A 16,896-nucleotide genomic window follows, 5' to 3' on the forward strand; every position below is an offset into this window, starting at 1 on the left:
ATTTAAAAAAAAAAAATTATACATTTCTACATGTGGAGCGGCCCATTGCCGCATCCGACTGAAAACTCACATAACAAATTAAACATGACATTTGATAAAAGAAAATAAGGTCTACATGTGGAGCAGCCCATTGCCTCATCCGACTAAACACTCACAAAAAAATTAAACATGAAATTAAAAAAAAAAAATAACAAAGTTCTACATGTGGAGAGGCCCAATGACGCATCTGACTGAACACTAGCACATCAAATTAAACATGAAATTTGAAAAAATAAGGTCGACATGTGGAGCGGCCCATTGCCGCACCCGACTTAACACTCACACAGCACAAAAAAAAAAACAAAACAAAACAAAACAAAAAAAACGGAAAAGACAAAATTTGTTTAAACAGTTATAATCTATTGAAGTAACAATCACAAATATCTTTATACACCTGATTTGATCTGGGTAGCTATGTATTTACATGTTAATAATCAGAAAAATTTATGGATTATACATGCAAATTTTCTCTCACAGTTTTAAATATTACATTTTCCATGAGGAAACAAAGAATTGCAAATTGCATGAGGTTCCAATTAGACTAGTTTCACAATATTATACCACTGAACTTTATGTCAAACCACTGAACACTTTTTCACTGTGTTACTCTTCCTGTTTCTCAAAGTATGCATGAATGCGTTTTGACGTTTTTGCATTAAAACCATGTTCTGATAACACAGACTTTACTCCTGTATCATTGTCTCTGTGGTATGCCAGGTAGAGGTGTCCAAGTCCAAGACCAGAATTGGCAAGTTTTCTAGAATTGGCATTTGAAATCAGCTTTCTTTCAACAACTGGCCCAAATGATTTCTGCAGAGCATGGAAATTGAAAGGAAAGGCATCTGTTTCTCTGAATGTAAACTTTGATACAAAAAGCTCATGAAGAGTTTTAACATCAGCAAGAGCATCATGCGCTTGATAGGATTTCCCTAAAAGAACCTGCACCAGGGTCTGCTGTTTGTAATTTCCCACAGTCTCCTTACTGAACAATTTACGTGCAAGTCTAAGTGTGTCTAAACAGGCATGGACATGGAGAAGAAATTCCTGCAAAAGATTGTGAACTTGGAGTGTCTTGCAGAGAATTGGAATGTCAAATGACAATATGTTATGTCCCACAAGAATTGTTTTCTCACGCTTACTGAGATACTCTATCATTTTTAGGAGACCAAGTCTAATATCTACGCATTCTACTTCTCTTCCTAAGGAGAACATGCATCCAAGGTCAAAGTCATACTTCAGTCCTGTGATTTCACTTGCTTTCTTTGTAATTTGCTGAGAAGGAGAAACATAAATATTGAACTCTTCTTTCCCATCAAAAGCTGCTAGCTGGATAATATCACTGCTGCGAGACAGTCCTGTAGTTTCCAGATCAAAGGCCACAATATTTTCTTCGCCATTGAATTCACGCTTACCGGGTATAGTTTCAAGGTCACAAGAGTTGACTTCTGATGTACTGATGCATGGCTCATATGTTTTTCCTTCCTTCAGGCAGTTTGTTGATTCTCTCTCGTGTTTTCTTTTCTTAAAGAGGAAAAAAAAGTATACAAGAAATGATTGTAGAAGATATGTCCTTTTCTCCCTTTGAAAAAACCCGACTGTGATCTTGAACATATATACACTTATTTGCAAACATTAAGGATTATCTGATGTTGATGTGTACATTTATGATCATAACTATACATATCATTGATTTGATGACCATCTCAAAAAGAACAACTTTTATTCAAGATAATTACCATGACTTTATTTGGAGTTTGACCTTTCAATTGCACTCTAATTAATGTACACACTTTGGGTAAAGTATGAACCAGATTGGGCCATGGGAAAAGAAGATAAGTAAATAAATAGATATAGAGAGATCTGCTTTGACCTTGACATTTAAACATGGTTCAAGATCTAGAGTGTGGCACACCCATAATACATGAACTCTCTATTGGAGACAAGCTGAAGGCTGATCCACATTTGACAAAGGGGAGATAAAAATTCTCTGAAATGCGACACAAGAAAGACAGGAGGAAAGACAGTGATTATTATTAGGGCACCAGCAGACCACCAGCAGACCATAAAAAGTTATATAACAGTATATGAAATTACATGTTATATATTGACATTCTATGCATAATCCAGTATAAACAAGCCTTGGTCTAAAGTCATGGCATAAAAAGATTGTTGCTCCTTGAAAAGTTGAAAAATAATGCATTCCCATACCAAAATAAAGTACAAAAAAGTATACTTTAATGTTACTTTTGTACTATATAAATTTGTGCTTTTTAGAAAAAGGTCAGAAAAAGTATACTTTTTTTGTACTGGGCCAGATAGCCTCTGAAAGCTGATGACCTTTTTTGTACTTTATTTGGACTTAGTTTTTTTCCACAGTACTTTTTTTGTACTTTTTAGGACTTAGTTTTTTTCCACAGTACTTTTTTTGTACCTAATTTGGACTTAGTCTTTTTTCACTGTACTAAAAATGTACTTTTCTGGGACTTAAACTTTTTTGGCAAAATCGGTAAAATAAGGATGTACTTTTTATGTACCTAATTTGGACTTAGTCTTTTTTCACTGTACTAAAAATGTACTTTTCTGGGACTTAAACTTTTTTGGCAAAATCGGTAAAATAAGGATGTATTTTTTTATGTACATAATTTGGATTTAGCTTTTTTCTCATTGCAGTGTTAAAAATTAATTTTGAAATTTCAAGCAGATTATTCAATATTTAAAAAAAAAACTGTAAAGTAATGAAATGATATTACAATCTATGTATGATGTTGATATAAAGTGTTTAAAAAAATTGTGGAAAAAGACAGCGGGTGTAGAACACAGTTTTTATCAAATGAACAATTTGTTCATATAAAAATTATTAATTACATTATTCTTATGATTTAATATGGTTTTATTCTAATGTGAGCATTCACAATCCAATTATGTTATTAGCATGAGAGTATAGGTATATGTATATTTGTTGCAGGAAAAAAGGGGGGGGGGTCAACATTATTGTTACAAATTCCAATGGTTTTAAGATTATTGATTCAGTTGAATAATTCATAGGGAATAAAATAAAATGTTATTGCTCCTTTAGTCTTCTCTCTTCACCCTACGAAATATTTTAGTTCTGAAAATTAGGAAGGGGGGGGGGGGTAGTCTTATATACATGTATCAATATTTTTATCATACAATGTCCATTTTATGTTCAACAGAAGTCCTAAATTATTCATCTTATATTATAATCATCAAGATCTAGTGAACCTTCTGTAAATTACATTGTAAATCTGAATAGTCTTGAGTAATTATCTCCCCCTCCTCTCTCTCTCTCTCTCTCTCTCGGGAAATATAAAAATGTAACATTATTTAATGGGAAATCTTCTACAATACTCTGCAAAGGGAATTCTACAAGTAGTCCAGATATATTTCACAACTCTCTCTCTCTCTCTCTCTCTCTCTCTCTCTCTCGTGTGCAAACCATGTTGATTTCAAGTGACACAGGTGTTTGTACTCAATGACCTTTGTTGTCTAGACTAGTGGAAACTTGTGAAGTTGCACATTTCAAAATAAGATTTGGTGAATCTTTACGAAATTACCTGTAATAGATTTGGCTATCATGGTAAATAAAACGGATTCGCATGATTAATGAGAAATGCGGGCTAAATTAATAAAGGTAAAATAGGGTTTATATAGTGCTACATATTTTAATAATTAAAAACGGAAATAGGAAGGCACGAATATAAATACAAAAGCCTCCAAGATGCACCATGCCCATCGTTTTATTTATCACAAGGAACTTCGTCATGTTTACATGTACACGATTTATTTAAGTAGCATGTGCAAAATTCCATGCTGTAACAGATATTTCGACATTGAGAATGAAGACTGCCTGTTTGATTAGGATGTTTTAGCAGTTAACAAGGGCATTCGGAATTTCTTTTCGCTTTATTAAATAAGATAATTTCATTAAAAACAAACAAACAAACAAAATGGCGACGACGATCATAAAACGTACTGGCGATCACGATGATGGTAAAGCTACCTATCGAGTATTACATAGAAAACGGCTTTAAAATAAATTTGATGACTTAAAAAACATTATTACGGGAGTTTCTTGTGTTTTTATGAACTAATTTAGTAATTATTTATTTCCTTTTTTGATCACGTGATTCTTACGAAGTCTACGATTGGTCAACGACGAAGCGCGGATTTTTTCAGAGACGATTTGAAAATTGGTGGGATGGAAATGTCGAGAACAAAAAGGAGATAAAGATGTCGGTAAGACTATATTTATATTTAAATTTTATATGTTGTTAGCAAGAAATGCATTTTACCACTTTAGAAATGTATTCAGTGGAGAATTTCAATGTAGATTTTACGTAATTGTGGACATTTGTGTCATCGATTTCTGGTTTGTTTTGATCAGTATGGCGATGTATATAAACTTAAGTTAACATACTGAAACATGCTTTTTCTCTGGCTCAATGTAACATGAACCATTTAGTTCCTTGACATATTCAATTCTTCAAATATTTCAGTATAATTCATGCAATAGGTTTATAATACGTACAGTCAGCATTGGTCAGTATCTGGGAACATTTACTGTAGCTTAGCTAAGTCTTGGCATGATGAAAAAAAATACATATCAAATCTACTGAATTTTGTAAGATTAAAGTTTGTAAAAGTAATGGATTTTTGTTAAACATGTTAAAAGGGAGGATCGTTTGTGTGTTGTGGTTGGTAGTGGTGGTGGTGGGGGGGGGGGGGGGGTAGTAATAATCATGTGGTTGATTAAACAAGCAAAAAGTATCAGCATTTACATGTATCTGAAAAATTTAAAGTTGAACTGGATAGTTATAGTGATCATCTTTCCAGGGTGAAAAGAACTTAAAGGGGGGGGGGGGGGGGTATATAAACATAATATTGAGACACATGATTATTTTTCTATTTGCTCATATAACATTAGGAATTTAGACAGGGATATCAAACTCACTTTACAATTTTTCAAAATCATTGTCTGAAAAATTTAAAGTTGAACTGGATAGTTATACTGATCATCTTTCCAGGGTGAAAAGAACTTAAAGGGGGGGGGGGTATATAAACATAATATTGAGACACATGATTATTTTTCTATTTGCTCATATGACATTAGGAATTTAGACAGGGATATCAAACTCACTTTACAATTTTTCAAAATCATTGTCAGGTTTAAAAAAACTGAAAATAATTAAATGTTTGTGTGTGGATGTAATGCTGGAGAAGTTCTTAAACATTCAAGTTACCTGATTTTCCTTTTATAGTTTTCAGCAGTGCATGCATGTGTTTTTTGCTATGAGCATCTCACTAACATGCAGAGCCATAGGAAAATGCTTCAACGATTTAAGTGTATCTTATCATCAGTAAGTACATATTAATCTAATTTGATTTCTGTAAATTACAAAATAGACGTATCAAATTAGTAGGCTTGTCTGTCCTTAATATACTCATGCACTGAAAAGACTTATTTTAAAACTTTATGAGTGATAGGGATGATCGGGGGTTAATTTTTTGGATTTTCACATAAGAATTTTGAGTTTTAATTGGTTTTCAAGTTATTTGAATATTAAACTGAATATATGATTCTATATGTCAGTCTGCCATGTATTAAGCACAGGAATGCTGCTTTTTGAGAACATGTTTGATTTAAAACTGAAAAAAATATGCTTTGATTATTAAACTTTTTTTTGCAGAACCCAAGGAAAAGTTGAAGGCTGAAATCATTTAGCATATTCAAATGAAGATCAGTGAAAAAATGGGTGACATTAACACTGCTATGCGGTCAAAGGTTAGTGCACTGAATTGTGTCAGCAAGAAAATTCAAACGGGAGGGAAAGATGGGATGGCTAGACTGTGAAGAAGCAGAGATGATCTGTGAGCGTGATCAATCAGTGACATAACCATGCATTATAAGTTACTAGACTATAAAGGATCAGATCTTGTTATTTACAGAATTATAATCTTGTTGATGATTTAATGTTCCAATATATTCTTTAAATTATTTATGGAAGATTAGTACTGAAAATAATGAATAATGTAATGAAGATGTGGGGTTTCATGCTTCTGAATTTTGATAAAAGCTAGCATTAAGATTTTTGAATTGTAACTAATATTTCATAGAGATTTCCCCGATTTCCAGTTTCTCTGATTTTTTTCTGATATTCAGATAAGCTGAATTTTTTTTCCCTATAATTCATATTTTTGTTAAAATTTCATGCTTTCAAAATACAATTTTGTACTTTTAATTGGTTTCATTTTGGTATACCTGAGCTTAATGGTCATTTTTGAGGTTTTTCATTGTTCTTTCAAAATTATATATATGTATTTTAAAAAGGGGGGGGGGCTTTTTCCCTACTTTTTTGGTACCAATTAAAAAGTATACTTTTTTCGTACTTTCATTTAATTTTGACATTATATTGTACTTTTTTAAGCATCAATCTAAAGAAGTACTATTTTTATACTTTTTCTGCATACATTTTTGTACTTTTCTCTGGAAGTATACTTTTTTTGTACCTCATACATTTCTGTACCTTTTTCTGGAAGTATACTTTTTTTGTACTGGAAGTATACTTTTTTTGTACTTCATACATTTCTGTACTTCTTTCTGGAAGTATACTTTTTTTGTACTGGAAGTATACTTTTTTTGTACTTCATACATTTTTGTACTTTTTTCCAGATGTACTTTTTTTTGTACTTTTGTATGTTAGTTTTAAGAATATACTTTTTCTGTACTTCCAATTATACTTTTTTTGTACTTTTCTCAAATATAGAAATGTACCAAAAGTATACTTTTATTATCTTTTTTTTTGTACCCAAGAACCTGAGTTCTCATAAAGCACAAAAAAAGTATACTTTTTTTGACTTAATTTGGAACGACCAAATCCCTTGTTCCAAATTTAGTCGAAAAAAGTATACTTTTTGTGACCTTTTTTTGTATTTTTTTTTTTTCGTACCTAATTTGTACTTAATTTTGGTATGGGTTACTTTTGAAAACTATAATATATGGCAAACATATTTTGAAGATAAAGACTCACTACAGCTTAAAAATTAGGTGTCAGAACTAAACACACAGGCAACCATCTCCTACTCTTTGAATAAATTGTACACAAAGACATACCTTTAATGACAGGCGTTTTCTTTTGAATGAGATAGATGCATGTCTTTTTTTGTGCCACAACTTCTTTTTATCCATAGTTATCCCATGTCTCTTAGAAACTTTTCCTGGAGACAATAAACTTTGTCTGTTTACCTGAAACAAGATTGTAATTACACTTTAGAGAAAATTCAGTAAACTAGATCAATAACTTTTAAACTGACAGTCCTGTGCAGGGCTGCTCATCGTAGAAAAGTGACAACTTTAAACATTTTACGATAATGTTTGGAATAAATAAACAGTGCACAAGGAGGTTGACACAAAAGTATAATTAAGCTATTTCTGTACAAAATTTAAGGAAGCTATGATGCAACTTGTTTCAGTTTAATATTTATGTATTTGTGTTTATCAATACATGCATTTGCCAAGGCCAAAATAAAAAATATCTTTTTTTCCCCCTAACGCGACCGACCCAATAAAAACGCGCCGACTGGAAAGTTTTTTTTCATAAGATTATTCCAATATTTATTTTTATTTTATATTTTTGATAATTACTGGAACAATAACATTTATTTGAACATTTGTCTGGTAAAGGGCTCCAAATTTAGACTTGTACACAACACTTTAGGCCATTGAGCAGTAAAGAATCTTTGTCGTGCCAGTATCTACTGCGACACTGGACTGAAGTTTTTTTGGTCTCAATAGAAGAGCGTCTTGCATTGGGATTTGAACCTGCAACTTAGAAATAGCTCCGTACTTCTAGACTCCAAAATGAAATGCTCTAGAACCACTGCCTTGAAAAAGGACACTGCATATGTAGGCACTGGAAGCCGACAGTAGACCTGTATGAAAAATACTAGTATACTCTGATGTCCAGTCTTTGTATTCTGATACTTTTAAACAGATGTACAATGTATTCAATTTCAACAAATTTACTCTGGTATGAGATATTTCACAAGGTCGATTGAATAATAGTTGTGAATTAATTTACCTTAAATGTTGAGTCTAAACGGCATTTGTATGCTATTCTAGCCGTTTACAAATTGCTTTCTTTTGTACTTAACTTATTTATAAATGTGTCATTCCATTTAATTTTAGAAATGTATTTTCAAAACTGCTGTCAAAAAGAATTACTAGTACGGTATTTGCCTACCTATCTACCCAACTTGAGATTTTGTGGGTCAGGTTACGAGAAAGAAACAAGTATATTTTTAATGACAGCCCAATAATTAAAACTTTAGACACATTCTTGCTTTTTTGTAAAAAGAAAAAAAAACTGAATCTCTCAGAGGACTTTTAACATAAAACAATTACCTCCTCAATGTATCTGTACCCGATATTCTTCTGTAAAACTGCTGCAGAGACTCTAGTAGCCAGTGATGCTGTGCCTCCATATGATCTTTATTTTCAAATATGAACTAAAACTATTAAAATTTAATAGCTTTGGGATCCAGGTCTTTGACCTCTTTTACTTGATATAATATGTCACAAGTCAATATTGTATATATATATTATATGCATGTGTTTGGCAATTTGCTAATACAATGTATTAACATTATTATACGGTAATTATTTTTAATGTAAATTTAAGCTTTATTGTAATGGATATTACACTTAAAAAAAACAAAAACAAAAAGATAACTACAAGAAACCTATTTTTTGGTGCCTTGCTTGCCACAACATTGTTAAAGTTTTCATTACTTTGTGTTGATCCCAGCTTCAGCAGCTGTGAGGCCATCTTTTTATAGTTTTCAGTAATGTTATCCAGTTCAGTTCTAAGCTGGTCACCAGACAGTGGTTGGCCTTTAGATAGGTGCTTGAAACTAAAATATTTTGATAGAAAATAATGCATAATATTTCAACATAGGTCTATATTATCTGGTTTCTCCTTAGATTCTGTGATGATAAATATTTTGCATTAGATCTACACACTAGTACTGTGCAGTATTTACTAGCTGACCTCCAGCATAGCCACATTTTTCTTAAAACTAAGAAATATGAGCCATGCTAGTACTGGGTTGACCCCTTGTTTTTATTTATCATAACTCATGCCATACCCCATTTAAATCCAATAAATTTCACTTTGCATGCCCTCTTGGATTGAGTTTTTATTACAAGCAATGCAAGTCATACTGTATAATATCCTGGGTTCCAACATTCACACTTCATGGTTTATAGAGCTTAACTACCCCACTCCAGGTTATACAGTATAAATTAGACAGCTATATGTATTAAATCCAAAACATACCCCAGTCTGTGTTAATTAATAAAAACTATCCATATTATAAGTAACATTTACAGGAAATTTCAGAATTACCTAAATGTCAATGGATTTTTGTGATATGTACACCATGTAGCCCCTTCACATAGACTATGGTCTCCAAACATATGAGGAACAACCATCTCCAATTTTGACATCAGTTCTTCTTCAGATGTATATTTGGTGGATATGGCATACATAAAGCATCTGACCATATAGGAAATTGTACCAGCCGGTTTGAGTTGTTTATAAATCTTGGCGAGCTTATAAAGCTGTTTGGTCAAGTTTTTCTTTAAGTGATTCTTATCCTGCTTTTTTTGAAGAGATGGGAACATATTCTTTAACCGAGCAGCAGTCGTCGAATCATTGTCTGCGTGGATTGTCTGGACCTCACATCCATCTTCCCTCATCCTATTTAACATTGCTGAGGCCATATCTGGTTCCATTGCCTTACTAGAACCTATAAATCAAGAAACATCAATCAAATCAAATGCAAATTTTGTTCAATTCTCAGAAAATTACAGGTTCGAGTAACCTGTTAACCGATTAGAAATTGCCATTCCTAATATATATATAGAGACAGACACATGGATAAACAGGAAGTTGATATCAGACTCGTACAAATATGAATCCCACCATATAACATGCCTAAACAAAGAATGTGCTAAAATTTCAAGTGTTATAAGAAGTTTCTGAGAAAACAGTGACAAAAATTTGCTACGGACAGAAACACAGACACAGACACACAAGGGTAAAACAGTACACCCCCCTATCTTTCGGAGCGGGGGTATAATGAGTTAAGGCAGGTTTGTTCATTATAAAAATTTGTTTGCATGCACTGAAGCAGTTTTGAGACTTATACATCTATCAAAGACTAATTCAATGCTTATATTTACATTTTTTTCACTCATTGCCTTATCTGCAAAATGTTATATATACAAGTATTTCAAAATACCCCATTATCTTTCGGGTAAGTTATTATTAATGGAAAAGCCGTTCAAACAGCTACTTACTCTTAAACTGTTCAATGTGAGAGTGAAATTTGGTTTTTGCTTCTTAAGAAGGTGAACTAGCTTGCCCAACTTTCAATGTTTGTGTCGATCATCAATATGATTAATAAAAACTAAGAGACAGATAACTGGTGATTCCTAATAAATATTACAGTGGATAGCTCATTTTATCTCATACGTGTGGTGGATACTACCCATAAGATAAACCTATGCTTTATCAATAGCACTTCCGGTTTTGACATAATCCCTAGCTCAGCCTCGCTTCAAGATGTAAATTTATCAAAACTTCTAATTGTGAAAGTTCTGTTATCAAATGAAAGCTAATAAGCAAAAGTTTTCGTTAAAAACAAGAAAAAAACTCGTAACACTTCAGTGAAATGTCAAAATTTATCAATGTACAGGCTACAGCGATGGATGATATTAAACCCCCCCCCCCCCCCAATAGATTCACAGGGATTATCTCAAAGTTTGTTAAAAACGAAAATTGTATGAGATAAATAGAACATCTATAATTGTGTGTTTTGATATTTGCCTTATCCAACTCGTTGAAATGGTGAATATTCACTCTGCAAGCCTCGCGAATAAACACCATTCAACAAGTTGCATAAAGCAAATTATCAAAACACACTATATACTATTATTAGATATCCTCTATTTATAAATATATCATACAAGACATTTACATACAAAAATGTTTCAAAACATACAAACCTGACCAATTACTGCTGCAGTCATGATTTGGAACCGTTTCATTCCTACCAAAATGGTATTGACAGACTCGACATATCTTTGATCTCACATCATATTCAAGAACTTTTCCACTGTGAACACCAATAAGGCTCGCATGACCTGTTATATTAATTAATGAGATTAATTTCTAAACTGATCGATACAATGGAATAGGGGAACAACGTCATTACACAATTAATCACTGTACCTATACATGATGAAATATATTATCTAACATATAATATCAAAAAATATTACTGGAGTCCATGGATATCAAAATATGTTTTCCAAAGTGTGTATTTTAATTAAAATATTGCATAAATTTATGTGTGTATAGCTTGGGTAGCTTACACTCCATAAATTGCTAATTTTTTTTTTTTTTTTTTTTTACACTTTTCAACATTAATCAGCATAATTTAGATGATGACATTACCAGTATTACTATTATACTGACAGCCAGACCCCCTGGTCTGCCAACCAGCATCAAAGCTACTTTCCAGTTGGTCTGCTGTAGCATTCATTTCTTCTTCTCTTGCTCTTTGACACGACTCCTTGGCCTGGCAAACAATAGAAGCTGAGATCTCTTTTTCCTTCTTCCTCAAAGTGGTGGCATCAATAGGTGGAATGTTGCAGGTGCTAAGAAAATTTACAACATGGGTTGGTCCCATACCAGAATGTATCATGGCTGAAAAAAAATAGGCAAAACCAAATTTATAGCTGATTGAAAAATCTAATTTTTACCAGCTTTCATATATAAAGACCCAATATATACGGTTTGAACAGCTCAACAATTTTACTTTTTAATTACCTTTACAGCACTTTTAAGGTCATATAAAGGATTGATATCCATAGGATCATTGTTTAAACCTTGCATGCAGATTCAATCCATACCAACTTTAAATTTCAATTGTATGAGCAACACTAAATAACATTTTTCGTAAATTTTGGTATGGCCCATACTTGGAGTTGAACGCTGCCATTTATTACTCCTGACTAACCCTAATGGACCTTTGAAAGTGCTCTATTCATATTATTAATAAATGGCATAAAGAAATCTGTAGGAAGACAGCTGGGGCCATAGCTCACTTATCCTGAGTTTGTAGTACTTTGTACCATCCTTCCAATCTAGATCTATCGAATTATTCCCCAATTTAAGGTGCACATCTTTGATTGTGCCTGTACAGTTAACTAATGATATATATTACCTATCAGTTGCATTGTTGCATAAATTACATGAAAAATAGATAAGCAATACTGGATATTAACTACTTGCTGCCCCTCCCCCAAAATGCTGGAGTATTGACACTCAATTTGAGTAACACTCCACAAAGGGAAGAAGAAGAAAATACATGTATACATGCAATCAATTTATAATACAGATAGCAAAAAATGGAGGGTATTTCTCTATAATAATTACTTTTTTTTTTTAATTTGTAATTAAATAAATTGAATATAATCAGAGACATTAAAACATATCTATGATATAATTTAGAAAACATGTATAATCAATATTTTAAAAAAACTCGAATTTATGAAAATTGCAATTATGATGGAATAAGTTTGAAATATTCATGTCAAGTGATAAACAAGTACATCATGTTACAATTTGACTTACCCAGAGCTACTTTTGAGTTGATGTCAAAGGCACCTTTTTCGTTCCTCTTTCCTGTACACACTGTGTTGGTAAATTCACAAATACTACTGTCGCACTTGATGTAAAGTAAACTGCCGAGCCCATACCGCTTTTCATTTACGATGTTACATAAATGCAAACGATTGTTACACCGTTTACATACCAGCTGGTCTGCCAAGAACTTGAGCTCCACAATCCGCCGCCCCTCGTTCCATCTGACGTCTTCCTCCGTTCCACACGTTTCGATGCACAGGCCAACACCAAGATCATCTCCAGCTATGTCGTCTGCTTCAGGATTAGAGGTTAAGTTGTTTGCCATGTAGGAATGGTCAACTTCGTAAGAAACTATCTCATTGTCCTGTTTGCTAACACTGTTTAATTGTCTCATATGCGCTGATTTCCTTGATCTGCCTTTGCTGCAAAACTTCCCTTTAACTTTTCCCGGCAACCTGTCTTGACGTTGTTTACAGTCCGCCATGTTGAACGACGCACTTCCGGAATAATTTTTTTTTAATTTTAGAATTCACGTGTTATGTCACGTGATCACTATCCGTAGCTACGTTAATGTTGGCTTAAAGAAAATAACTTCTTTGAGGCAACATTAAGCCACCTTTAAGCCACCATTAAGCAATAGCTTGAAGCCGGTTTTTCTTCCTATTAATGTTAATATTGATGATGATTTCAAAAATCCTTCAAAAAGACGATACAGACAAGCATCACCTTCTGCTTCACATCCATACCAGTTCAAATAGATGTGCTTCTTTTATTCTTTTTGTTCATGAATAATGCATTTCACAATCAATATAACATATATAATAGTATAATTAATCATTAAATGAAGTGCTATACAGATTCCAAATAAGAAAATGTAAAGTGTGTCGAAGGACAGAACGTTTAAAAAAAATAATATTACGTAGATAAGAACATATTCGAAATCCAAATTTGTTTCAGTGTCTAAAGCCTGTACATATGATACTATGTACAGGGATGTAAATATAACGATGTCAGGCTAAAGCAGTCATCTGAGACAACTTAAAATGTCCTCAATGAGTTTTTAATGGTTGATTAAAAACTCGTTCATAGACTAATTAAATTCTATAAAAATGATAAATAATCACGATGATTAGAATATACTTTGGAATTAATAGTTCTGTTCAGATCCCAACCCAAACTCTGACCAAGATGTGTCAGTCATATCGAAAATATCTTGTATCTCTGAAAATCGTGTTCTTTGCGTTTGGCTGTCTAAAAGGCAAACTGTTTGCATGATGAAAAGAAAAAGACGCTTCTATAACAATATTTCAATATTCATGCCTCCTTGGTTCAAGCTACTTTGGTCACATATTTAGAATTATTATAGAAAAAAAATCATCTTTATTCTCATTTCTGATGCTGAAGATAAAAAGATATTCATCCTCCACGGATTGTGACATTCATCTTCAGATGCGTTGTGCTAGATAAATCACATTTTGGAAATGCCTTTCATCCGAAAACAATTTTCTCTAATTGTATATATATTTGCAATAGGTTGACCTGATTCTTGTATGATGAACATAATACGAATCCTTTATCAAGAAAGAGCTGAATTTAATGATAAAATTCATAGACAGGGTATCATCTTAAATAAAATTTTACACGCATATATCCAGCAATTAATGGAAAGCAGAAATTTATAAATTGAAGGTTTCATTTGAATTACGTGTTTATTTTTTCTCTACTCTTGTCCATTGAAAGTATTGAACATGAGCACGGTTCGTAACAGTGATCTTGATGTAAATAACAATGATGGAGATGAAAACAATTCCAAAGAAAACTGTACAGACGAGCATCGCTTTGTGTTTCACATCCATGTCAGTCCACATTGATGAGCTTTGTGTATTTGTATCTGTTTTAAGAAATTATACGAATCAAAATAAATATTTCATGATATGTGTACAATTGATATTAAGCAAAGTGCTTTATAGACTTAATGTATGTGGTAGTATTTGATAAGTATAAAACTACAGTGAAAATGCACAGAAAAGAAAAAAAATAGAAAAATTATTTTTTTAGTCAATATTTGTACACCTGCTTGGATAGAAAAAAGTCAATTCTTAACTAAATTTATTGTTCGTAAGATCTTGATCTCTGAAAAAGATTTTTGATATACCTTCTCCGGTGACATTTGATGATATATACAGAATATTCATCTTGGTTTCATTCTGTAACACTCTTGAATCGTTCACCGACAATGTTGGTGTCTGCCCAGCTTTATCGGTAGGGTCTGAAAAGGAGGGACATTGCAGTTGCATAACGGTTACAAGTAGAAAATAGATGAGAGTAACGAGGTAAAAGTTAAGTAACATAGTCACAGTTACATAGTAGTAAAAAAGTAACACTTAAATAACAGTCATAAATTAGCAGTTCCAGAATGGTAACAAAGCAAAAGTGAAATAACAGTAACAAATTTAACATTAAACATAATAATTACAGTAGAGTGACTTTGTGACAATTACATAACAGTAGCAAAATATATAACAGTTACATATCAGTAACAAATAAACAGTTACATAACAGAAAGATAGGAAAATGCGCGTAACATTTAAAAATTAACTGTTCCATAACAATCACAAATAAACGGTAATACTACTGTATCCAACTAAAAGAAGTTTAATACAACAAATTTATGTCAAGATAAATCGCAATGTGCAAAATTCATTACCTGTAGTCGGGCATCCGGTCACATAATGACATAGGTTTCTATCGCAAAGGCATCCTTTTTGACAATCTGCTCCATAACTTGGATACCGACAGGGGCTCAAACAGTCTCGACCAAAGTATCCGTCTTTGCACACTGCAAATATATAAACTTAAGGTTTTCAATATATTAATTCTTTTTTTTTTTCAATTAAAAAGTAGATGATTTTGAAATAATAAAAATGTCGACAAGGACCTTATTTGGGAAAAGGTTCGTGTTATTTTAAATCAACTGCAAATTTAGAACTGTTGTTAAGATGTATTTGTAACTTGTCTATTTATCAAATACTACATGTAGTTCCGGGGAAAAAAATAGATTGTAATACTAGTGTATAAAGATGTCACAGGTATAATTGCACAGAATATTTCAAAATCCATATCAATCAACTAAGATAATTTCATTAATACTGCATTTGAGAAATACATTAAAAAGCGACAATTAAATTGTTCGCAAATTTTTGATCAAAATTATTTCAAGGAAAAATTGAGTTACAGAAAGATGTTAAAATTTCTGCAAATAAATCCCCTATTATTTTAAAAATCCTAAAACCTTACTGTTACTGCGTCTTTGTAATTGACTTTACCTTTTATATCCATTACAGCAAGAGTGACAACTGACGTTTAATGAAGTATTTTAAATACAGCGATGCTCAGTTCTTATATGTTTGTATTTTTATTGAAGATGAAAAGATACCATTTCGATATTTTCTTAAACAATATACATTTTCACCTTGGTAAATATAAAATGTAAAAATTCAAATAACAGAGATAAAAAAAATTTTATAAGGGAAAAAACGCCTTACAATTTGGATCCAACGTAAGCATTTGAGGTAGATATGTACAACAAAGAACCAATAATGGTGTTTCTTTAAGCCAATTCATCCTCAGTTGCCTTCCTTTTTACACTTTGGTGGTGCAGAAAGTCCGAGAAATTGCGTAAACTAAATGAAACTTTTACACCAAATCCCTTTGAAGATGTAATGATTGATGGACAAGAAATCCAAAAATCTAATTACACATGCTTTGTTTGTCATAATATGGTAAATGAATGCTGTCTAAGAGGAAATATATTCTTTATTTGTATTTTATGTTTCCTTATCTCGTTTTTTTTTTTTAAATATTTCAAAGTTTTCCTTTTCAGTGCAAAATCTGTATTTTTAGATTGTTTATGAAGTTCTAAATGGAGAGTATACACATATAATTTGCAGTTTAAACGTAAACAGGAAGTAACCTTTGATTGATTGTATGTTGTTTAACGTCCCTCTCGAGAATTTTCCAATCATAAGGAGACGCTACCACTTGCCGGTGGAGAGCTGCAAATTTTGTCCTTTACTCGGCACTTACGGCCATTGAGCAGTGAGGGATCTTTTTCGTGCCAGCA

General features: G+C 32.3%; 1 protein-coding gene across 1 annotated transcript; it reads right to left on the bottom strand.

Moving 5' to 3' along the window:
• Positions 1 to 642: 642 nt before the first annotated feature.
• LOC133177209 (uncharacterized) lies at positions 643 to 13,257 on the bottom strand. The gene is made up of 8 exons (XM_061312288.1): positions 12,762 to 13,257; positions 11,580 to 11,831; positions 11,129 to 11,266; positions 9,465 to 9,867; positions 8,800 to 8,970; positions 8,462 to 8,546; positions 7,172 to 7,303; positions 643 to 1,560 (listed from the first exon to the last, which is right to left on the bottom strand). The coding sequence occupies exons 1-8, from the start codon at positions 13,255 to 13,257 to the stop codon at positions 643 to 645; spliced, it is 2,595 nt and encodes an 864-aa protein (XP_061168272.1).
• Positions 13,258 to 16,896: the final 3,639 nt, after the last annotated feature.

Source organism: Saccostrea echinata, unplaced genomic scaffold, assembly GCF_033153115.1.
Source record: "Saccostrea echinata isolate AGI-Se365-2 ecotype Australia unplaced genomic scaffold, CSIRO_AGI_Sech_v1 ptg000104l, whole genome shotgun sequence".
NCBI classification, from domain to species: domain Eukaryota; kingdom Metazoa; phylum Mollusca; class Bivalvia; order Ostreida; family Ostreidae; genus Saccostrea; species Saccostrea echinata.